At 43.9% G+C, this 16,601-nt stretch overlaps 1 protein-coding gene across 2 annotated transcripts in view; it reads right to left on the bottom strand.

Moving 5' to 3' along the window:
* The window catches only part of LOC102381700 (E3 ISG15--protein ligase HERC5-like), a 50,771-nt gene that overhangs the window by 28,882 nt on the left and 5,288 nt on the right, over positions 1-16,601 (bottom strand). For both annotated transcript variants that reach the window (XM_025197283.1, XM_025197284.1), the window contains exons 3-11: positions 15,134-15,210; positions 13,000-13,221; positions 11,353-11,444; positions 9,581-9,711; positions 7,786-7,943; positions 6,181-6,257; positions 5,710-5,810; positions 4,976-5,035; positions 2,608-2,710 (exon numbers count right to left, since the gene is read on the bottom strand). In XM_025197283.1, coding sequence (XP_025053068.1) covers positions 2,608-2,710; positions 4,976-5,035; positions 5,710-5,810; positions 6,181-6,257; positions 7,786-7,943; positions 9,581-9,711; positions 11,353-11,444; positions 13,000-13,221; positions 15,134-15,210 — 1,021 coding nt within the window. The remainder of the gene's footprint in view (positions 1-2,607; positions 2,711-4,975; positions 5,036-5,709; positions 5,811-6,180; positions 6,258-7,785; positions 7,944-9,580; positions 9,712-11,352; positions 11,445-12,999; positions 13,222-15,133; positions 15,211-16,601) is intronic.

The following is a 16,601-nucleotide window of genomic DNA, read 5'->3' as shown; positions in this document are numbered from 1 at the left end:
AGCCATGCCCATGGCCCACATTGGCAGTGGCTGGCATGGAGGAGACTGGCTGGTGCTGGTTGTGCTGGCACAGGAAAGTGAATCCTCCTCTTCCACATTCCCTTGCCTCTGCACTTCGGCCTCCCTGACTTTGTTCACCAGCACCTGCGTCCAGTTATCAAGGGTTTTGGGACTGCCAGTACACATGCTCCCCTTCACCCTCGGGTCACACATGCCCGCCATCATGTTGATCGTACTGGACCACAAGGGATCCAGCCGTCTCCTGATGCCCTCCTTCAGCCACCTTACCAGTGCCTGCACGTCCTGCCCCAGCCAGGAACATTGATCCCCTGGAACTTCTCCATTTGGTTCGCCCTAGTGAGGGAACTGGAGATCATCTGGCTAAGTGCTAAGGATCTCGGTGGCCTCGAGGAAGGGCTTGAGGACCAGCAAGATTTGGGAGATGGTACCCCACTCAGCTCTGTTCAGGGGGGTGCTGATCCCAATCCCCACAAGCAAGGCTATCCATACCTTTGGAGCATCGTGTATGTGGAGTTTCACCGAATCTCCACATCCTTTATGATTCTGTGCTGCGGGATGCACAGCTCTGCCTGTTTCTCCCGCAGCATCTTGACCCCCTTGATGCTGCGGTGGAAGTAGCCCACCACCTTCCTGCATTTTGAAATCAGTTGGCTTGTAGCAGTACTGGTGGCAGCACCATCACCGGCAGCCCTGTCCCCCTCCAAGGCATCCCTCACTATTAGGTGCAGCCTGTGTGCCACACAGCGGATGCCAACAAAGTTGGCATCATGGACTGCCTTCACCATATTGGCCCCATTGTCGGTGACCATGAACCCACGGGTGAGCTCAGCTTGCCCAATGAGCCACCCCTGCACCATGTGGTTCATGGCCCCCATGATCTCCCTTACCATGTGGGACTCATCCAGCACCTCGGCTTGCAGTAGAGTCCACTGACGGCCTAACTGAGAGCACCAGTGCCCTGTGAGGGAGAGGTAGGCATGATCTCCACCTCGGCTGCTCCAGATGTTGGAGGTGAAGTCCAAGGATACCTGCGGCCCTGCCTTGCACAGCTTCTCTCTCAAGTACTCCCTGCATGCCCGATACAGAGAGGGCACCACCACCCTGCTAAAGGTGGTGCGTGTGAGCACTTTGTAAAATGGAGCCAGAAGTGCTACGAACTGCCTGAACCCTGGCTGCTCAACTAGGAAGCTCTCACTGTCACCTTGCACTTCACCTACAGATGTCAGTCCCCTCCACCCCAATCCCCTCACCTCCTCCCACTCTCCCTCCCTCCCCCGTTCCCCCTCCCTCTTCTAATTGTCAAGCAAGCCATCCAAAGCAGGTCCAAAGCAGATCGGAAGTGCTTCGGATAACTCTACTGAGCCCGCACTTCGATCCGGGTGTGCCACTTTGGACGTGCCGCTCCAGGCGTGCCACTTCGATCCGGGCATGCCGAGATGTTTACTGCACAGCCCTGCTAATTAGCTGTGCAGTAAACATCTCGGCATCTACATGTGTGTCCCTATTAGGCTGGAGTAAACTAATTTACTTAGCAGCAGGATGGTACTTGTAAATACAAGTACCATCCTGCTGCAGAGTAAAAAACTCCACAAGAAAACACATGTAGATGCTGCCTGGCTGGTTTGGGCACAAGGGTGCTTTAGTTTAGAGGCTGCCTGCTGGCTAGCCACACACTGAAGCTCCCTCATGCCCCAGCCAGGCCCTCTGCAGCACATTGAACCAAGGGGGAAGCCCCTTATGGCCCCCTACCAGTCAGGGCTGCTGTGCCTGGGCTCCACATGCTGTGCCTGAACAAATTGTGGAACTTATTGTTCCCGAGTTAATTTCTTCCAGGCGCATTTTCAGATTGCATGCCCAGGAGGAATTACTTCGGAGCAATAAGCACCACAGTTTATTCAGATGCTATAATTGCAATTGTAGACATGCCCTCAGTTTCATATTTCAATTCCTGTGCCCTTGAGGGCCAAGTTTGAATTAGAAAAATTATTTAAAGAGGAAAATATCCTATCAATTGAAGTCGGGAGTTGGTAACTTATGGCTTGCAGACCTGATCCAGCCGGCAGAGTCAATGAATCCAGCCCACAGAGCTGGGAGGCTTCAGTGGCATTCTAGTGACAGGGGACTTTGTCCATGCCATGCTGTGCTTCATCTGACCAGCAAAGAGCTGTCTGGTGCTGCACACCATCTGGGTGGCAGGGAGAAGTGGTGGCGGCAGTGATACAGGCTGGATCCTAGCACCAGCCCACCTTAGACTCAAGCTGAAACATTTCAGCTCACCACAGGAAAACGTCACCAACCACTGCCTAGGACTAGGTTGTTATATGGCTTTCTTCACCATAATATATTGACAACCCCCAGTTCAATAGCAAACAAAACACTCTCCTTTTCCACTAGTAGCCTGAATATTTCTCCTTCTCTTCCTGTTAAGGTCTATAAAACACTTAAAAGTGAAATTTAAACATGTCACTTTAAAAAAAAAAAATCCACGTAGACCCACCTCTTGCCAATATCCCTTTAGGGAAAAAAGTGCTGGGAACTCGAACTTCTCGGTATCAGTGTAATCTGAAATTCTATGTTATATCTTACCTGCTGAAAGACTCTTGGCTTCTTCTTGATCTTCTCATAAAAAATCAGCACTTCTGATACATCTACACCTGATATTTTATGGGACGTTCCAAAATGTTTGTCTCTAGTAGAAAGGGAAAAAACAAGGATGCGAGAGGTTTCTTATTACAAGGCTAGCTTTGATGCATCTTAACACTCCCTGAATATGCAAGGAATATACCTTTGAGAAGCATTACTTTAATACCAGTTACTGTAGTTATATTCTATAACCCATGAAATTGTTACTCCCACACTTGACTGACATCCTATACTTGCTACCCTAAACTCTTGTTCAGTGTGGCATGCATCATTAATCAGTTGTTTCCCATGTTACCTCCCAAAACAATGATGGGTAAAGTAACATTTTGTTGAATGATTTTGGATCCTTTTGGATGTTAAATACTGTGAAAGCTTATTATCAGTGTCAGTATCCAAATTAACCAGTTTATTTTCCTTTTTGGATAAAATGTTTTTCTGATACCTATGGGCATGTTCAGATGAGCATGAACATGCAATTTGCAGCAGTGCAGGCCTGTTTCCAGTGCCGCAAATCACATGCACCACACATACAGGCACTCACTGCAGTTCTAATTAGCAGCATGGAGGGTTTTTATGACACCGAGATCACTCCAGCAGAAAAAAGTGGATAGGCACATGTGACAGCAGCGTACACTTCCTGAAACTAGAGCCTGGCTGGTTGGAGCCACACTCCAGCTGCTGGCAAGGCTACACATGCCTGGATCACTGCCACTGGAGCCCCAGGAGGCCCCCAAGACACCAGATAAGGCTGCTTGGGCCAGCCCAGGTGTTGACTCCAGCCTTCCTTATGTCACCCAGGGCAACGTATCCTGTCCCAGAGCGTGGGTGCATGGGCATTCCCTGGGGATAAGTAGCAGCAGCACAACTACGTACCACTGCTATCTGTCCCCGGGGAAATGTGCCTGCATGCTCATCTGGACACACCCTACATGGTGAATCTCAGCTCGGATCCTCTGCTCTCTCCATATAGTTAAATCATTGTTTACATCAATGAGAGTCAGATACACGCAAAGAGATCAGAACATTGGAGGAAGAGAGGAAAATTCTTGAGATCCTAAAGGCAAGATCCTAACTCCCTATGAAATACCAAAGTAAAAGGTTAGATTTTCAGAAGTGCTGAGCACATGTAATTTCTACTGATTTCAAGAAAAGCTGGCTTTTCAGCATCTTGAAAAAAATCAGGCTGATTATCTGAATACAGGCTTGTTATGTGGCTGAGGGGTCTGGGTGTTAGGCTGCTCACTGAAACAGTGCCCCTTGCTGGCTTCATATTTGTGGTTCTTATGGGGGACTTCAATCATAGGTGCTGACTTTGGTCTTTGCTGGTGGGTGCTTTAACCCTACCTATGGCCCTACTCACATCCACTACCTCACCATGAATCCTGATGCACTGGTCTAATTTTGCCTTCTTGTGCAGCCATATAACGTGCTTCTGCCACCTACTGGTACCAGCTTGTAAAATCTTGATTTCAGGGCAAAGTTCTTAACATAACAGAGATCTAACATGTACCATATAAAACCAAAATAGCCATGGCTCATGGATGCTAAGCACCCACTAATTTTTTTGGTGGTTGCTTGAGCCCTGGAACACCCATGGAGTCATTGCCTATTACTTTAATCATCCTCACATCTACTGATAGAGCGATACAGCAGTGCACAGGAAATCCAGGAAGCCTTTGGAGAGCATCGGAAACAACTTCCTGGGGCAAGTGTTAGAGAGACCAACTGGGGGATATGTTCTTCTTGAGCTGCTGCTCACAAACAGGGAAGAATTTGTGGGGGATGTAGAAATGGATGGCAATCTGGGCAGCAGTAATCATGAGATTATTTATTTCAGGATCCTGACAAAAAGGAACAAGAGTAGTGGAGTATGGACCTTGAGGGAGAAGAGTATAGACCCTGAGGGAGACCCTCAGGGAACTGATGGGCAGGATCCCCTAGGGTGCCAGTCTGAGGGGGAAAGGAGTCCAGGAGAGCTGGTTGTGTTTTAAAGAAACCGTACTGAGGGTGCAGGAACAAACCATTATGATAGGCAAGAAGAATAGCAAATATGACAGGCAACCAACTTGGTTCAGCACTAGCAAGTATGGCAGGTGACCAGCTTGGCTCAGCAGAGAATTCTTCAGTGAGCTTAAACACAAAAAGGAAGCTTATAAGAAGTGGAAGATTGGATCGATGAATAGGGAAGAATATAAGATATTATTGCTCAGGAATGCAGGGACAACATCAGGAAGCCTTACAATATAGTTAATTTCTGGCCAATTTATACACAGGTGATTTATTATTTTGTCTCCAAATTATTGCACTCTACCTTTTTTCCAAGAAGCTTCCATTGACACAAGCCACAGATGAAAAGATCAATCTAATATTCCTGTTGATTTAAAAGAAAAAAAAAAATGATCATTCCAACAAGAACAGTAGTGACAAGTTTTTGGTTTGACTCCATAAAGAAGATGCATACTAACTTAACTGTTGTAAAGAATATATAAAGACCACAACAGCTCATAATGCTTCTGAGGCTATAGATTCCTATTGGAAATCTATTGGTTTATCTTGTGAATCATGTTTATACACCTAACAGTGCATGGCACTCCATGGAATCCTTGAAAGAATCTTAAGGCAACCCAGGGTGCCATGGTACCTTGGTTGATTATCACTAGATTAAGCCAATGAGCATCTTGGTTGAATCTTCCTCTGGAATTTGCTGTCTTGACTCCCAGTTAAGTTGTTGGTGGTTTATATATATGCAGTAAGAAAAGAGTAAAACTGGGCAGCATGAGCACTCTCTGTACTTGTGAATGGGACAAATGCTAGAGTCCTTACTTATCAATGTGAGCTTTACCTGAGCAAAGCAATAAATAAGAAGAGATGGACAGAGCCTCCAAACAGCAAGCAAGTAATTGCTTAATTCTGCATCTGCCATATGCTTTGCACTGTTTCCTCTAAGATTTTTTTGAACAGAGAGAACTGTACTGGGGGAAAAAGTATTTTAAAAGTTCAGAGTTTATAGTATTAATGAGAAACAACACTAGGGTTCTGACTTACTTCTTTACATGTTCCCACTGCTGAGCTTCTGAACAAGAAATCCATTTGTCCAACTTTTCATTGTTCACCACAGCAATTCCATTCAGATTAATATATGGATCCTGTGTAAAATAGGGAAGAAATTTATAAGAGGATTAAGGTCCAATGGAGAAGACCTTTACATAAAGCCAGTCCTGCTTTTGGCAGGCTAACTACAAGCAAACAAATGGCATTCCCACTGAACAACCAGTAGGTGATACTACACATACAGAGAAATGATGGCATGACAAAAAGAGAGAGAGAAAGATTTTGCTTGTCAAGCATAATTTGGTCTGTGTAGAGATGGAGAGAGACGGGGAGAATTTTTTACTTTGGAAGAAAATTCTACTACGAGGCTGACTGAAAAGACCAGGCCCCTATTATATGGGAACGATGAGAAAGTAGAAGCCTGGGTCACAAACTATTTAGAAACATACCAAATACTTCATCTACCTTTTCCTTCAAGAACAGCACAATGCTTTGGTTTCCTCCTGCAATAATTTTAATCCCATTGCCTGAAGTACCATTCTCTGTGAAAGGATAAAAGAGAGAAGATAAGTAGAGGATCCATTCATTATCTTTTGAAAGTTCAGTGCAAGAACATGACATATAAAAAAAAAAAAAAAAAACAACGCTCAAAAGTTAGAAGCCAATCCTGAAAGTGCTCCTACAAGACAATTAGTTATGATGGTAAAGTAAGTGGTAAATATATCTGTGATGGAATCCACAAGCAGCAATGGGATATTGTATACTCAGCCTCTGCAAGAGTGCAGTGTGCAAAACTAACAGCCCTGTGCAAGTTCCCAGTTAGACTTTTATAATGTTATGGGCAAATTTGTGTTAGTTTATATTTAATATTAGAGTTGTGTTCCTGCACTGCTTTTATTGTGCTATAGGCCTTGTGTTTCTCACTTAGCATATATTTACTTGTTACTTACATTTTGACTCCATTGTTAGCAAAATCTAATGTATTTTTTCTGACTTAACTGAATGTGGTATTTTATTTCTAAGGCAACTTAAAAATGTTTAGATCTTTCCTTGTCAACACTTCCTATTTAAATAAAACATGCAAGATGTCTGGTCATTTCTCAGATGTCTGGAAGAGCTACAGACTTTAGAGAATGAACAATGACAGTGAAAACTGTTGCAGTGATCTCAAGAACTATCTAGGTTTTAGCAGATTCTGCTGTTCAAGAACTTAAAATTGAGTTTAGTACCTGAATAGATAGCTCTTTACTTGCTTGGTTTCAACTTCTCTAACATTACTAAACACCACCAGTGGCTCATAGGTAAAGTGAACAGGGTACGTTTAAATGCAAGTTTTAAAATATAATATATACTAATTTTAAATTTACTTAATTAAAAAAAAACCCACCTGCAGCACATCTAGCTGAATGGCAGTAGAAATAACAATGTGAGTAGTTCTTGAGTGAACTTTAAGGTGTGGTGCTCCTTTTAGAATTGCATTAGGCTAAAGCAAGGGTATGTGAGAGAATTCAATGGAGTCAATGGAACAAAAGCAAAAAAACAACTTGCAGTAGATTGTCCAAAGATGAATAATGGTGGATAAACTAAGTACAGAGATGTCAGATTTCTCAACACCTCTCAGAGGTCAGGCTGGGAGGTGAAGAAGACATTGAGCTAAGCAACTGCAGGAATGTTTTCCCATGTCATCAGGCAAAATGCACACCAACCAGAGAAAAAGAAGACTAGTTTTTCCTTTGGAAGAAAGGGTGACTACTCTGAGTTTGCCCAAAGTGAGGAAATTGGTAGTCGTCAGGCACTTGGACTTGGTCTGGGATTAAATATCCCACATAAACTCTCTTCCATTGTATTCTTCCTTGAATACAAGGTTCAACCATTTCAAAAGCTATTGACACTGTAGATGAAGCTCTTTCTCTGGAATCTCTTCTCTCAACCACTCATTTCTGTCTCATTATTAAATAAAATGTACTTTTTAACAAAAACAAACCACCCGAATCCCCAAACCCCCAAGCCTCCCTGCTTGGGATCCATAACCAAGAAATGCAACTTGCAAAGATCCAGTACGTAAATTACCCTGGTTGTGTTTTCTACCATTCTCCTCATTCAAAGGGAGTTTGAGGGGAAGTGGTATTAACTGAGATGACTTGTCCCCGTTTCCCAGCTGCCCTTCTTCTCTGGAACCAAATCCATAGATTTTTCCCAAGGAGGAGACATAGACGAGGGTGTGCCATCTGTTCAAAGAAAGAAACTAAATCAAATATGAAAGTGAAGTTGAGCTAGTTAGGATAACACTGGGTGCACCTACACGAGACGTTTATTGTGCAGTAGACTAATTAGCTGTGCAGTAAACGTTACATGTCTACATGTGCACCCCTGTTAGGCTGGAGTAGATACAATCACTATCCTGCCACGGAGTAATTTACTGTGCAACAGTGCACTTGTAGATCCTGATCTAGGAATAAATTCAGCTCAGCCTGCAGGGAGCCACACTCCTGCCAGTTGCAGGAGCCTTGTGGCACAGGCAACTCCTCTGCCATCCGACAGAACCACCCAGAACATGGGCTTGACCCCTGTGCCCCCTGCCAGCCCGGGGCTGACCTAGGGTTGCCAACTGTGTTTGAATCTATTCCGGGAGGCTTCTGAAAACCTACATGCTCAAAACACACAGTGCGAGCAATATTTTACAGTTAGGGTGGCCAAAATCTGGAACCAACTTCCCAGGGAAGTGGTCCTCGCCCCTACCTTGGGCAAATTCAAGAGGAGGTTGGATGATCACCTGTCTGGGGTCTTGTGAACCCAGCATTCATTCCTGCCTGTGGCAGGGGGTCAGGCTAGATGATCTGTTCAGATCCCTCCTGACCCTAGCTACTATGAAACTATGAGCATGCCCACATGCTTCCATATATCAGTTACAGATTACGGTGTGTAGACTTTATGTCAGGAAAGCAAATCCACATTACTATTACATTTTAAAAACCCACTGGATTACCATATAAATTGGATTCAACATTTAATATTTATTTTAATAAATGCCCTATCATTTATCTCCTGGTTGACTCTCAGCGGTCTCCGAGAGATTTATATTTAAGTCCTGGAGACTCCAGGGCAATCCTAGAGGGTTGGTAGCCCTAGGCTGACCCCAGAGCCCCCTGCTAGCCTGGGGCAGACCTGGAGCCCCTGCCAGACTCGGGCTGGCACCTGGGCAGCTGCAGCCAGAGCCTGGAGCTCCCCCTGGCTGCTGCAAGGAGGCAGAGCAGGGCAGGAGCAGCCCTGACCTAAACTGCTTTTCCCCAACATAATCTGCTCCTGACCTGGACGCACATGTAGACACTGTGCCTGGAAGTAGTTTACTACAGAGCAATTTGCTCTGCAGTTTATTCATGTGCATTATTAGTGCATGTAGACATGCGTGCTGACAGCTACATTTCGAGGGATTCACCTGTCTGATTCCCCATTAAAGATATAAGGAATCAGGTTACAGCACGTCTGTAATCAAATCCAGAAGGTACTGCCTAAAATGAACATGAGGAAATAAAGAACAACATGTGCCTCTTCAGTTTAAGAGAATACAGTCCATTGCTTCTCCATTGTTCTTTATTGCTTGCAATCTACTCTGCTTCTAATTTTGAAAATAAAGTGTTCTGCCTTGGATTTATTTTCTCATCTGTTTCCATCTGATAAGCAAAAATAGGGGTTATGAATGTAGTCCATATGTGGAAAATGAATGATATTTTTAGCAGCTGCTATCCACTAGAGTCAAGGCATCTGAACAATGTGTCTCAGAGATTTCTTTTTCCAACATCCTTCCATGTTTCCCATAAGCATCTCGTTGCTGTTTTCAACCTTAGAGGAAGTGGTGGTTTCTTACCTTCCGCATGCAATCTGAGACACTTGTGCTCCAAAAAGTTCAGCCACAAGTCGAGGGGTCAGCTCATTCCTGGTGGAGTTGTGACCAAGCTGTCCATGCCCTCCTGCTCCAAAGGTACACACCAATCCATCCTTGGAGAGGCACAAACAAACATCAGAGGCATGGAGCCCCAAAAGAGAAGCACATGCTAAGAAAGGCATCAAAACAGTAATTGACAGAGAGAGGCCAGATCCTGAAAATGCATATGTGATTTTTTAACATCACTCATGTAAATAGTCCCACATTGATCCATGTAACACATAACATGCTATAACTTTACGTGATGAGTATAAGTGAAACACCACAAATGCAAAGCCTGATCCTGTATTTCTTGTACATGCGATTAACTTTAGCCCAGAGAGTATTCTTACTGCTTCAAGGATTTTATCCCTGTGAGTAAACATAGTAAACAAGTTGCTATTCTGATTCATTGAAGCCATTCATAAGCCATCAAAGAGTAAAAGATATTACGGCAGCACTGGGTGCATCTACGTAAGATGTTTACTGCACAGTTAACTAATTAGCTGCATATTAAACATCTTGGCATCTACATGTGTGCCACTATTAGGCTGGAGCAAACTAATTTACTCCACAGAAGGATAGTATTTGTAAATACTTGTACTATTTACAAGTACTATCCTGCTGTGATGTAAAAACTCTGCAGCAGCATGTGTAGATACTGCCCAGCTGTCTGAGGCATGAGGGTGCTCAGTGTGGGGCTGCCTGCTGGTTTTACGCAGCACATTGCGCCTGGTGGAGTAGCCCCGGACTGGTAGGCTGACCCCTGGACCCCTACCAGCTGGAGCTGCTCTGCCCAGGCTCCATGCTTTACCTGGATAAACAGTGGAACTTATTGCTCCATAGTTAATTGCTTCTGGGTGCACATTCAAATAGTGCACCCAGGAGCAATTCACTTGGGAGCAATAAGCTCCACAGTTTATTTAGGTGCCATAACAGCACATGTAGACTCACCCACTGGACAATGTGGTATGGTGACGTAGTGCCGGCGATCACGAACCATGATGCTTCATCTACATCTCTGTAGTGACGTGCTTTCCCATTAAAGCATGTTGCTACGGCAATGTAGCAGTGGAAAAAAATCCAAGCTGCCAGCATGGTGCAGTACGGGCTGTTACTGTGCCATCATTTAGGCCTTCCAAAAGGAAGCCCTAAATGATGGTGGAGTAATAATGGCACCATACAGCCATGTGTAGACTCACCCATTGAGTACTTAATTGCATGTTATTAACTTTGCCCCAGACCCTGTATACCTGGATTTAAAGTTCCATCTTCTGTCATCCACCACTGAATGAGAACAAAACCCTGCACACAGTGTGCAAGATTTTGAGTAACTGTAATCTTGCAAAATTCACTTAGCAACTCTTACAGGCCATCTTCAAAACCCCCATGAAAGAAAGGAGTGCCATCCCATGGCACAAATACTAAAGTCTAGCAGCTAATACCTTATTTCTTTGAAAACAAGATCCACTTTTTAAAATGTCTTCTAAAAATGGTGTGTATCTGCTGCTAAAAAAAAAAGTTAAAAGCTTGTATATCACCATAAAAAATTGTATTTGTATATATGCCTCTTTATTTGATGCTTGCCTTCTTTCTTATATTGTGTCACAATATTTGCACATGCACAATTTGTACAATTTACTGTTCTTGAAGGAATATGGCATGTCATTTTTCCTGGGCTGAGTGGAACTGAACGAATTCAAATTCAGACAAACCTTTGAGAGAACAGCAGAGTGCTCACCCCCACATGAGACAAACACAGTCTTCTTATGTTCTAGGGCTGTAATATACTCAGGGAAAGCCACGTCTAGAAAGAAAACAAACAGGCAATATAGATTGACAGGGTTGCTATGAGGAAGTATAGCTATGTCTTACGCAAGTAAAGCTTTAGAAAAGGACTTTCAACCATCTTGGCTATTGCTCTTTTTTAATAGCATTTTTCTTGAAATATAGCTTGTTGTTCACAAGGTGTACACCCTGACTAAGAAGATGAAGTGCTCCGTCCTACCCTTTGAGCTGTTTTGCCCATATATTCGTGGTAGAACTGAGACTAAAATGTGGGCCAATACTCTCACATTTGGGCACCAAAGCAGGCTCCAAAAATCTATACTTAGGATGTGTATACACAAGACACTAATTGCACAATAGCCGAATAATATCGTGCAGTAGTGCATCACAGCACAAAGTGCTAATACACTACTGCACAGTATTATTAGACTATTGTGCAGTAGCATTACTAAAAAAGTGTTCACTAGCACTACTGTACAATAACTCTGGTAACTGAGCATTTATTTAGTACTTGATTATACAAGTACTAAATAGATGTGCAGTAACCACTGTGCAGTATCATCTCATGCAGATGTGCCCTCAGACACCTACATTTCTGGCCTAATTTTCAAAGGTGCTAAGCACCTGCAGTTCCCATTGACTTTGGTGGGGTTTTGTGGGTATTGAGTACCTCTGGAAAAAAAAAAAAATCAGGTCACATATATTGTATTGTTCTGATTAGAAAGCTATTTATTTTTCCTGCCAAAAGAAGCATTAACCCCCACACTCCATATCAGACTTATACACAGGATTAACCTATAATCGAACCCCATACAGTCCTGATTTCCATACTTGCAATATACTTGTGCATGCCATAAAAATACTGTCAAAAACTTTTAAAGCAGTTTTTATTCTAGTATTTTTAGTGCATTTAACTCCTTAGGCCCTCTCATTGGTTAATTGATTCTCTCATGGGATTTTGTAAGGGCAATAGCAGTTCAAGGTCTTTATCTGTAGTTATCAATTTATATTTAGGGAAAAATCATTTTTTCTTAAAATTGAAACAGAAAACACACAGTTGGCTTATAATATGAATAACATGATACTCAATTAACCCAGCTTTCTGTGTTCGCATTGGAATGGGGTGGTTGGTCTTTAGTTTTCCTTTCACTTTATATTTACAGATAGCTAGCCTAGGACTTAGTTTTCCTGGCTGACCCTTCAAAGTGATATCCATTATTCTGTGCCATTATCATTATTGTCTTGTCTGGACTACATAGCCGGGGTACTGAAAGGTGGCATGTTATGGAACAGAAAATTAAAGGAGGATGAGTAGCATAACATGGACTTCCTCAAGCTACAGGCCTGACGGCTTCATGAGCTCACATGACCAACTGCCGAATGATTCATTTTCCCTTCCAGAGCTGAACATCAAACTCTTCCTTGCATCTTCAGGAACTGACCTAGACTAACTAGTACATGAACAAAAGTCAGTGGGGGTTGCAGTTTCCAGGTATAATTGCTCTGCTAGTGTTTCATATTCCTAGCTAGGTTGGCAAAATCTTACTTAAAAGCTGTTGTGAATCTTTCCTTACCTTTTGTGTACCCCAGTCCCAGCTGTCCAAAACTGTTCTTTCCCCATGAGTAGACAGCCCCTGACAGGGATAGGACAAGACAGTGAGCTCCTCCTGCAGCAATCTGAGCTACAGGGATGCCCTGGAGGTCCTTCACCAGCTGTGGCATCTTGGTGAATGTGATCTGGCTTCCGACTCCGAGCTGGCCATGGGAATTCTTTCCCCAGGTAAAGAGCTCACCTCCTTCACACAAAAAAACATGAGTACACCTCAGTTTCAAAGATAAAGTTTTCCATCTATTGAAACGCCAAGTGCGTGAGCATGTATCCAGAGCCCACATAAGACATGACAATGGGATAACCTAGCTCCCAGACCCACCAGGTGCCAACAGTGAATTTAGCTTTGGCACCTGATGGGTCCAGCCTCCCCTTTCTTCATGTCATGACCTTCCATCAAGACCTGTCAACAATCAAATGATATCACCATGTAGGGACAAGATATCAGGTTGCAAAGAAGCACCAGCAATAAATTCAGGACTAGCTGGATTTTGATTCTGAAAATCAAAAACTATACCCTACATGTTGTGATGAATAGAAATTTCCCTGATCCTCAATGCTTTGTAACACAGTTCAACCAGAGATGAAAGCAATCATCATAGAAATTGATCACCCCCATTTTACATATATGGAAAGAGAAAGTAATTTACTCAATGGCACAAGCTAGATACAGTCAAAAAGCCCAAGGCTGAATCGATTCAATCTTTGGTTCAGTCTACGCAGCTTAGACTAACCTACAAGCACCAAGTGAACAGATACTGGAAATGCAGCCACATGCCTGTAGGGGGCCAAGCCAGAAGCCAGGGGACACTAAAACACACCTCCATGCTGGCTGGAGCAGACAGCTTGGGCCCAGGCTAGCCCACCCCCGCTGCAATATGTGGTTTGAGGAGGAGGTGCAAAGCATGCTGGGATGCTGGGGGGACTGTGTGGTAACTTGAATCTGAAGGGGATCTGGGACAGAAGTTCAATAAACTGGTTTAACCTAAATCAGTTAAGTCTGATACTACATCCATCCAGGTTTAACTTAAACAAGTCTTGGTTATTTGGACTTGGTTATAAGTGGTTTATGTGCACTGAACTTCTATTGTGTTACAGATTTGAACCGGTTTCCAATCACTTATAGTGATTTATGTGTAATTTCTGTCCCTACCCATAGAGTGGCAGGGTTGGGAATAAAACCAGGAACTCCTAACTTCTAGCCTGATGCTCAATCTATAAAACAAGCTGTCTTTTGCTGTCTCTTAAAGATCCAATCCTGTAATCTTTGCTCAAGCAAAAGCTTCTGACATTGCTTTGTTAGAAACAGAGTGAGCAGAATTCAGAATAAGAGGCATAGGCGACTGGTAGGGGATGCACGGGGGTGCACATGCCCTTCCTGAAGGGGCCGGTGCCCCCTGACGGCCAACACTGATGCTGTTGGTATCTGCCATCGGCGGCTTCTGTGGGTGCCTCCCCAGATTCAGGAGGCACCAGTCACTCATGACAAGAGGCCTCTCATACTTTCAGGGGCAGGAATAAATGACAGGAAGAAATCTAGTGAGAGGTGGTAAAACAATAACCTCATCTCATTGGAAAACATTGTCTCATGTCATTCATAGGAAACCAGCATGTGCAGTTAGAGAACAGCACAACCTGAGATACACGGATTAATACATTCATGTCAAAATGGGTGAAGTGTAGCTGTCTTAGACCCTTATATAGCCCCGTTACAACTGTACCATATTCACTTATTTATTTATTGATGCAACACCTCCAGAAGGTACAATATCTGCATTTCACAAATGAGGAACCTGCTGACAAAAGCTTAGCAACTTAAAAGGTATTTGGCCATTTATTACCCACTGATTTTTATGATAATCAGATGGGCAAATACCTTTAAATATCTGGTCCTGAACTTAGGTCTCCCAAATTCTACTCTAATAATCTAATCACTACACCATCTTCTCTATCCAAAACCTGTAAACAGTTTCTCATTTAGTGATCACCATGCCATGATTTTGTCCTTACCTAATGGTGATACTTAAAGGGCTTGCTTTTGAGGACAGGGCTGCAATAATGTGACTTATTTTAGAGAATGCACTAAGGAAGGAGCTTACCTTTAGACAGTGCCATAGAATGATGGTCTCCACATGCAATCTGAACAATAGGCTTGTTTCCTAAATCTTCCAAAAGTCTGAGAGGGAAAAAAAAGTACAGAGAGTACTATGAATCCAATATAAAGGACCCTGGTCTTAATTCCACAGGAGCCAGCCCAAGGATCCAACTTGTAACCTTTTCTATGTTTTTCAGCTCATCTAGCCAGAGCTACCGGGAAAATATGGCCTAATTCTAACATTCCCCACTCTTCTTTTGCATATTGTTGTAGTCCAACTGAGCTGACTCCAATTTGCACCAGTGTATATAAAAGGAGGCCCAGATCTTTAACTATATAAACTTTAGCTTGGGCACAGTTACAGACAGTGGTATTATAGTTATAGGCCTCCTGTAGCTCAGTCAAGAACACAGTTCAACAAGAGGAGATGCTTTATATGGCCTCAGTTGCTGGCCTCTCAGTTGTCCCACTGAAAGAAATCTGACTATTCACAGACTAGGACTCCCATATTCTCTACTACTCAGTATGAGAGAATACAGTGCTTTGATAATACATGTGATTCAGTGCTTGAATGGTCCTCAAAATGCCCCATTTCTTTCTGGATTAAAAAGAAATGTTGTAGGCTCCAAAGGGGATTCTTCCCTATTCCCTCCTTTATGATAGAAACACCTCTCAGGCTACCATACTTTTCCTGCCAGTTTTACAAAAAATAAGCCAACCTTGCTTGTAACCAGAGCTGTCCCCAGTGCACTAACATACAGGAATTAACACTGGCTGGGCATTAATGATGTTGATCGGGGTGCTCAATCTCTAATCTACAGACAAGATGTGGTCCTGGGTGCTGTGTCATCCATCCCGTGGGATTCCCCATGGCTCCAGAAGTTTGGTGGCAGGGGAGTAATAGTGCTGCTCCCCTGCTGCCAAATCGGTGAGCCCACAGGAAGCCCTGGGCCCTGTGCACTGGATCTGGCGCCCAATCCCAGTGTGCAGAGCCAGGTGGGGGCAGTGCTGTCCCAGGAGCCAATCCCAATGTGGAGGCCTCGGGGGGGAGGGAGGTGCTGGGCTCCAGGGCCCAATACTGGCATGTGGAGGGCGAGGTGGGGAAGTGTTGGGTCCTTAAGACCCATTCCTGGTTTGCAGGGTGGCAGGGGAGCAGGGGACAGTGTCAGGCCCCAGAGCATATTATGGCCTGTAGAGGGGCTCTGTGAGCACCACTGTTACAGACAAAGCTTCTCCTAAAATACTCTGTTGTTTTCAAAGTCCCTTAGGCAGAAGGGGAACACACCTGAAAATAATCCAGTGCTTCATTCTCTGCCACTATGTGTCCTTGTCTCTACAACTGCTCCGCTCTCACACCCTACCCCAAGAGGCAACTGTGAGGGGCTCCTCCCCTCATAGATTCATAGATGTTAGGGTCGGAAGGGACCTCAATAGATCATCGAGTCCGACCCCCTGCATAGGCAGGAAAGAGT

The sequence above is a fragment of the Alligator sinensis genome, unplaced genomic scaffold (assembly GCF_000455745.1).
Source record: "Alligator sinensis unplaced genomic scaffold, ASM45574v1 scaffold125_1, whole genome shotgun sequence".
NCBI classification, from domain to species: Eukaryota; Metazoa; Chordata; order Crocodylia; family Alligatoridae; genus Alligator; species Alligator sinensis.
Note: the sequence above shows the minus strand (reverse complement) of the source record. Positions and strands in the feature narration are given on the sequence as shown.